At 32.4% G+C, this 7,915-nt stretch overlaps 1 protein-coding gene across 1 annotated transcript; it reads right to left on the bottom strand.

Moving 5' to 3' along the window:
• Window positions 1-5,242: 5,242 nt before the first annotated feature.
• Window positions 5,243-7,915, bottom strand: LOC106393125 (glycosyltransferase BC10). Its single transcript, XM_048753774.1, has 9 exons — window positions 7,425-7,915; window positions 7,239-7,355; window positions 7,059-7,159; window positions 6,898-6,969; window positions 6,705-6,786; window positions 6,419-6,499; window positions 6,196-6,237; window positions 5,898-5,954; window positions 5,243-5,812 (listed from the first exon to the last, which is right to left on the bottom strand). The coding sequence occupies exons 1-9, from the start codon at window positions 7,692-7,694 to the stop codon at window positions 5,495-5,497; spliced, it is 1,140 nt and encodes a 379-aa protein (XP_048609731.1). The 5' UTR covers window positions 7,695-7,915; the 3' UTR covers window positions 5,243-5,494.

Consider the following 7,915-nt stretch of genomic DNA (forward strand, 5'->3'; position numbering starts at 1 on the left):
TAGAAGTGATTCTAGCGTTCATTTATTTGAGATGATGTAGGAAGAGGTGGAGATCATGGATGTTACGGTCGAGGCGGTTAAAACAATTTTTCTCTTTTTTTTTTCATTTTGCAGAGAAGAAATAAACTGTTTTGCTTTAGATATTTTTATTTTTAATAATTTTTAAACATGCCACATGTCAAAATATTATTGGTATAGTGACTTGTGCTTTAATTATAAAGACCAAAATGTAAGAAAAAGATAAAACTTTAAATTTGGAGTTTTGAATAGTGAAACTTTAAATATGAAGTTTTTTTCCTTAAAACTAATTTAAAGTTTGGAAAGAATTTTTTGGAGAGCAAAAAACTCTATATTTGAAGTTATAGAATTTCTATTTGAAATGCTCTAAGCTGCCAACAACTTGTAGCCTTTGATGTACTTAATAAATTAAGTTACTTTTGGAAGTATTTTCCCCGAAAAAGTACATTTCATGGTTTGATAAGTTTTCTCGACTGTGATTTTGACGTTTGTGTACAAAGAAACATAACAACTCCTACTAAATAAATTAATCCCTAGACCCATCAAACTGGTTTCCGAAACATTTGTATTATAAATTTTGTATAAGAAGCCCATGAATTTCCGGTTTATTAAAAATAAATATAAAATACCAAAAAAAAAGAAATACATAACGCCTGCGGTTTATACTAAACCACTGATTAATTAATGTACTATCTTGTAATCTGTATGCTTCATTTGCGTATGCTCCATTTGTGTATGCTCTAAGTTAAACCCTTTCTGGTGTCAGTTTTGGGTTTCTGTCTTTCCTAGTTTTGTAACTTTTTTACCTTTGGGTATTGCATTCAAGAGGTTGTTGTTGTTTCAGTTGATGATTCTACTAATCCTTCACTAAAAAGACTCATTGCGGCTCCTCTAGTGAACTTCCTCGCATAGAGAAAGCAAGGGACGGGTTTTGAATTAGCCCGGCACCATTTTGTTCGATACTCAGTTTCATAGTATACATGGTTGATTTTATTTATATCTTCTATCTCATTTGCTCCGGAGTTGTCAGATGTGAAAGTGAGAGGATGCCAAGATTTGGCTTCAGCTTTTTTGACTAAACTATTAGTGTTGTTATAATATTTAAATTTGTGCAATAATTATGTCTTTGTGTATCTTTTTAAAAAGTTTTTTTATTAAATTTCTTTTGTAACATTCTTGTTGTCTAATTCTAGTTTTCAAATATTATAAATCTTATTTTAATATTTCTATTTAATTTTAAGTGTAAGATTTGAATTTATAAAAACAAATTTGGAATACTTATGATATACAAAAGTTTTAAAGATTAAAACGATAAAGGAAAAAATACTTAAGAATTATAAATATGATGTGTAATTGATTATAAAGACCAAAATGTAAAAAAAAAAATAGATAAAATTTTAAATTTGGAGTTTTGAATAGTGAAACTTTAAATATGAAGTCTTTTTCCTTAAAACTAATTTGAAGTTTTGAAAAAAAATTTAGAGAGCAAAAAATTTTATATTTGAAGTTATAGAATTTCTCTTGAAAATGCTCTAAGTTACCAACAACTCGTAGCCTTTGGGTTAATTAATAAATTAAGTTACATTTCGAAGTATGTTCTTCGAAAAAATAAAATTCTGGTTTGATAAGTTTTCTCGGCTGCGATTTTGACGTTTGTGTGCAAAAAAACATAACAACTACTTATGGCCAGACTGGTTTTCCAGCTACGACCCGCAAACGGAGCTTTTGCGGTTAGTAGCGGTTAACAGCGTTTCGAAACAATCATACAAACCACTACAAATCGCTCCAAACCGCTCTGAACCTCTTAAAATCAAAAGCTGGTTCCAGCTAGCGTTTGCGGTTGCGGGTGGAAAAATAAATATAAAATTATTTATATATACACACATATATAAAGATATACACATATATAAAACAAAATAAAATATTTTTTTAAAAGTTTTAATATAAATCTTCAAAACATTTATTAAAATTATAACTTTCAACTAATTTAAATTTTTTATAAATAAACATAGTATTTTTATTAATCATATTATATTGATAATTATTATAATTTATTACAATAGTATGTTTTTAATATTTTTATAATGTTATAATATGTTAATATGAGTAATTTATTATTAAACCGCTGCAATATCTTATAATCAACCCGTCACAAATATCCCGCAAACACAACAATTTTCAAACGTTGTACCAATCATACAAAACGCTTAATAACGCTTGAAACCGCAACCATCCGCATCAGCAAACTCCCGCACCCGCAACCGCAACCGATGCGTTTAAACCAGTCATGCCCTAAATAAACTAATCCCTAGACCCATCAAAATGGTTTCCAAAACATTTGTATTATAAATTTTGTATAAGCCCATGAATTGCCGGTTTATTTAAAACTAGTATGTTTCCATGTGCTCTACGCAGAGGAATTTTGATTGTTTTTCTAAGTAAAAATGTTATTTGTTCTTTACCCTTCAAAACTTTTTTTCAAGTTTAACTTAATGGTGTTGTGGCCCCAAAATTAATATTTATTTACATAAAACTATATTCTAATAATTAGAAGAAAATAATCGACAGTAACTAATATTAGTTTATTTATTAGTAAAATATATATTTCATATTTTATAGAATATATTTGGTTAACCAAAATATGAGTAGTATACTAATACTTTTACAAATGTAAACATATATAAATAAATAATTATTTTATTTTACTTTAATTTTGATTTACCAAATTCATAATAGCCTCAAGCATTTTCAGTCATGTTTATAAATGTAAGCCCATGATATATATATATAATATATATATATATATATATATATATATATATATATATATATTATGTATTCAACTTAAGCCCACGATACTGTTCTAAATTTAGTCATTTAGGGTTGTATAAATTGTTTAAGAATTTGTCGAGCATAAAATGTTTTCAACATTAATTGAAATTTAAAGAGAAAAATTCATTAATTAAAGTTATCTTATACTCCCTTGAATGGTTAAAAAGTTGTATCTTACCTATTTAACAAAACTGAGCATCACATGAATCGAGAGTCTCCGTATCCATACTCTTCAACCGTCGTTGAGAACATAACTTGTTTTCCCCTATTTACGCATAGCATATTTTTGTAAGTTTGAAGTCTATTCTTTAAGCCAAAAATAAAAGTTTGAAGTCTCTTCTTCTCTTCAAATATATTTTTTGTTCAACCTCTTTTGATTTTTCTGTGATGGCTTTTCATCTCGTTCTTCTTCGGTTCCAATCTGGAGGAGCTGTAATGGTGTTCCCAACTTCTTGACCATGATTTCAGCCGTGGACAGCTTTGGTTCGAGGAAGAAGCTCATCCCGTGAAGATGTTGTAACAGTGATTCCTATGCAAAGAAAATAAAAACTAAAAGGAATTCAAAACTGCACAGCTGAAAAATAATTAAATGTTTATAATTAAACTTTATCACTTATTCATTTGCTAAACGATCATAATATGAAGTTGATAGAAAAAACGATCATAATATGAAGCCGCTTGCACCACCAACCAATGTCTGGGAATTTATGAAAGCCATCTATAAGTCCCTTAATCTTTTCCAAATCATTTTGCACACAATATCGATCGTTACTCCAACTTCTAAAAGTTTACAACCACCATCAGATTGAAGATTTGTCTTTTGTAAGAGAAAAGAAGACTTGAGATAAGAAAAAAGAAAGAAGATTTACACCAAAAAAAAAAAGAAGAAGATATGATGTCATCGATACCAAAATCAGTTTGTAGAAGAGACAAAAGCATCGGTTACTTTGTGCAAGAACTTTAACTGTTTAAATAATTTTATAAATGGATCTGTTGTAGAAGTGATTCTAGCGTTCATTTATTTGAGATGATGTAGGAAGAGGTGGAGATCATGGATGTTACGGTCGAGGCGGTTAAAACAATTTTTCTCTTTTTTTTTCATTTTGCAGAGAAGAAATAAACTATTTTGCTTTAGTTATTTTTATTTTTAATAATTTTTAAACATGCCACATGTCAAAATATTATTGGTATAGTGACTTGTGCTTTAGTATATAAGAGATATATATTAATATATATATTATATATTCAACGTGATACAGTTCCAAATTTAGTCATTTAGGGTTGTACAAATTGTTTAAGAATTTGTCGAGCATAAAATGTTTTCAACATTAATTGAAATTTAAAGAGAAAATTTTATTAGTTAAAGTTATCTTATACTCCCTTGAATGGTTAAAAAGTTGTATCTTACCTATTTAACAAAACTGAGCATCACGTGAATCGAGAGTCTCCGTATCCATATTCTTCAACCGTCGTTGAGAACATAACTTGTTTTTCCCTATTTACGCATAGCATATTTTTGTAAGTTTGAAGTCTATTCTTTAAGCCAAAAATAAAAGTTTGAAGTCTCTTCTTCTCTTCAAATATATTTTTTGTTCAACCTCTTTTGATTTTTCTGTGATGGTCATACCTTTTCATCTCGTTCTTCTTCGGTTCCAATCTGGAGGAGCTGAAATGGTGTTCCCAACTTCTTGACCATGATTTCAGCCGTGAACAGCTTTGGTTCGAGGAAGAAGCTCATCCCGTGAAGATGTTGTAACAGTGATTCCTATGCAAAGAAAATAAAAAACTAAAAGGAATTCAAAACTGCACAACTGAAAAATAATTAAATGTTTATAATTAAACTTTATCACTTATTCATTTGCTAAACGATCATAATATGAAGTTGATAGAAAAAACGATCATAAGATGAAGCCGCTTGCACCACCAACCAATGTCTGGGAATTTATGAAAGCCATCTATAAGTCCCTTAATCTTTTCCAAAATCATTTTGCACACAATATCGATCGTTACTCCAACTTCTAAAAGTTTACAACCACCATCAGATTTGTCTTTTGAAAGAGAAAAGAAGACTTGAGATAAGAAAAAAGAAAGAAGATTTACACAAAAAAAAAAGAAATGATGTCATCGATACCAAAATCAGTTTGTAGAGGAGACAAAAGCATCGGTTACTTTGTGCAAGAACTTTAACTGTTTAAATAATTTTATAAATGGATCTGTTGTAAAAGTGATTCTAGCGTTCATTTATTTGAGATGATGTAGGAAGAGGTGGAGATCATTGATGTTACGGTCGAGGCGGTTAAAACAATTTTTCTCTTTTTTTTTTAATTTTACAGAGAAAAAATAAACTGTTTTGCTTGTATTTTTATTTTTAATAATTTTTAAACATGCCACATGTCAAAATATTATTGGTATAGTGACTAGTGCTTTAGTATATAAGAGATACATATAAAATACCAAAAAAAGAAATACATAACGCCTACGATTTATACTAAACCACTGATTAATTAGTGTACTATCTTGTAATCTGTATGCTTCATTTCCGTATGCTCCATTTGTGTATGCTCTAAGTTAAACCCTTTCTGGTGTCAGTTTTGGGTTTCTGTCTTTCTTAGTTTTGTAACTTTTTTACCTTTGTGTTTTGCATTCAAGAGGTTGTTGTTGTATCAGTTGATGATTCTACTAATCCTTCACTCAAAAGACGCATTGCGGCTCCTCTAGTGAACTTCCTCGCAAAGAGAAAGCAAGGGACGGGTTTTGAATTAGCCCGGCACCATTCTGTTCGATACTCTGTTTCATAGTATACATGGTTGATTTTCTTTATTTCTTCTATCTCCTTTGCTCCGGAGTTGTCAGATGTGAAAGTGAGAGGATGCCAAGATTTGGCTTCAGCTTTTTTGGCTAATAGGTTCCATGTTGTGTATGTCACTGTTCTCCGTTCCATTTCACTTTTCAAGCCACGCATCTGAAAGAGATCAAGAGTTTAGGATACACAACATTCAATGTGGAAACCTGAAAGAGAGAGTTTAATAAATGTTGTTTGTGCTTACTGTAAGTAGAGTTTGAACGTAGTGTTCATCAGGGATGCAGTTGTGACGTCTGTGTTTCTGTTTCCGCATTCACAGCAATGTAGGAAACATATTATGAAAAATGCCGCTATATACTGAGAAAGAACGAGATATCTGTGGGAAATAACACTCATAATCTAGAAACTAGGAGAGATTAAGACCAAACAGACGATTCTCTAATTGTTCATTGCTATTAACAGAGACAACTTGTTTGTGGATTCATATAAAGTGATCTAGAGGCAGTAGAGGGCATTAAGAAAAATAGTGAAGGACAACTTACAAGATATAGCCATTTGTTACTGGGATCCAGAGGTAGAGATCGCTGGAAAAGATAAGAAATAAACAACTAATCAGTTAATTTCTTCAAGAAAACAGCAGAACTGAAACAATTTTACAAACATTTGATACTCTTGAGGTTTCCCTAAGAGTATAGCCCAAAAGAAATGTACAAAGCTGATGCTCTCCTCATCACAAGTGAAGACACCAAAAACCTTGACTTTTACCTTGCAAAATTTCTGAAAAACTGGGAACACAGTATCGTCGTTAACAATGACCTCTGCATGGCTTCTGATCAATGATATCCACTGCAATAAACCAAAAATGTATATAAGAAAATGATTTATAAAAAACTGCAACAGAAAATCTTCTCAAGAAACTCAAACTTTAAAAATCTTGCACAGGAAACAATTCAGCAAAAGTTCATTTCAAAATTCAAATAATAAAGTTTATCAAATCAACAAGAGATGCAAACAAAAACAAAAAAATCAACAAAGAGATCAAGAATATAACCTGAGATCCTTTTCGCCATTTCTCTTTGGGTATGACAGGAAACATTTTCATGGTGTAGCGCTGATCTTTAGTATCAAGGAAACTACAAAAGAGTTGATGATCAACATCTAGATTACTCCTCTTATAATACAATAGAGGGCTCGAGCAACTACATCTATCATCATTTAGCATAACGAAACTGACCATTACCTACCTATCTACAAAGCTTTTCGGCGAAGACATTAGATATGTGTATATGTAACCAAAGTCGTATAAAGGAACACAGCTGCATCACATAAGAGTATTACATTGTCAAGCATTTATAATACAAGAAAGCAATCGATCAATCAAGGTCTAAGTCTTGAAGCAACAAACCTATCAGATAAAAGAACAAATCTTTGATTAGAAGGCTCTTCCAAGGCGGAAGCAAGCAACAATCTCTCTGCTGCAATCATGCTTGCTTCTCCCCATACCACCTGCAAGTGAAGTCTCAGTTCATCCATCAAAATAAGAATGATTCAGAGTCTTGATCTGATGCATAAAAAAAAACCTCACCTCGATGCTATTCTTCAACTGGCGATTGTGGAAGAAGTGTGATCGAGTGGTGCCTTCATCGAATACGAAACCAGGTGTTGAATGAACATAGATTGACAAGTTCCTCTCATCTCCACCCTGCCAAAAATCACAACAAGAAATGATCAGTGATTCTCCGATTCAGAGGGGAATGGATAACCATCGTACCTTGAAGAATCTGTCCCATAGGAAATCGAGAGGCAGGTCATGTCGAGCGAGGAAAAGGAACGCGATCTTCGGACGGTCGCCGGAGTATTTGTGGAGCGGGATTCTGGATCTCGCGGCTGATAGCGACGGAACGGGACGAGACTGACGGTGGTAGATACTGAAGAGAGCTAGTACGCATAGAGAGGCAGAGAGAGCAGTGATTAGCTTCCATCGAAACGACACGACGCCGCGACGTGACGTGTGAAGCTGCGGCGGCGATCTCCGCGCCATAGTAACTCGAGATCACTCACCTCCACCGATTTGCTTTCAAATCCCTGTTAGGGTTTTTGAAATCGAGATTTGAGGAGCAAAGGAGATGAAGGCCAAGTGACTCAAGGGGGAGACGTTGAATCTCATGAAAACGACATCGTGTCTCTGTCCACGTGGTGAGATTTATGGGACCTTCCTTGTAACCGGCGTTTAGGTAACATTCGAAATGCAATTAAAAGGTC

Source organism: Brassica napus, chromosome C4 (genome assembly GCF_020379485.1).
Source record: "Brassica napus cultivar Da-Ae chromosome C4, Da-Ae, whole genome shotgun sequence".
Taxonomy (NCBI): domain Eukaryota; kingdom Viridiplantae; phylum Streptophyta; class Magnoliopsida; order Brassicales; family Brassicaceae; genus Brassica; species Brassica napus.

Excerpts from the sequence above, each read along its gene's own strand:
- LOC106393125 (XM_048753774.1), bottom strand. The coding sequence starts at position 7,694 with ATGGCGCGGAGATCGCCGCCGCAGCTTCACACGTCACGTCGCGGCGTC. Across the intron at positions 6,238-6,418 it reads TTTTTCAGAAATTTTGCAAG|CGATCTCTACCTCTGGATCC; the intron begins GTAAAAGTCAAG and ends TATCTTTTCCAG. Across the intron at positions 5,955-6,195 it reads GTAACAAATGGCTATATCTT|AAACACAGACGTCACAACTG; the intron begins GTAAGTTGTCCT and ends ATGCGGAAACAG.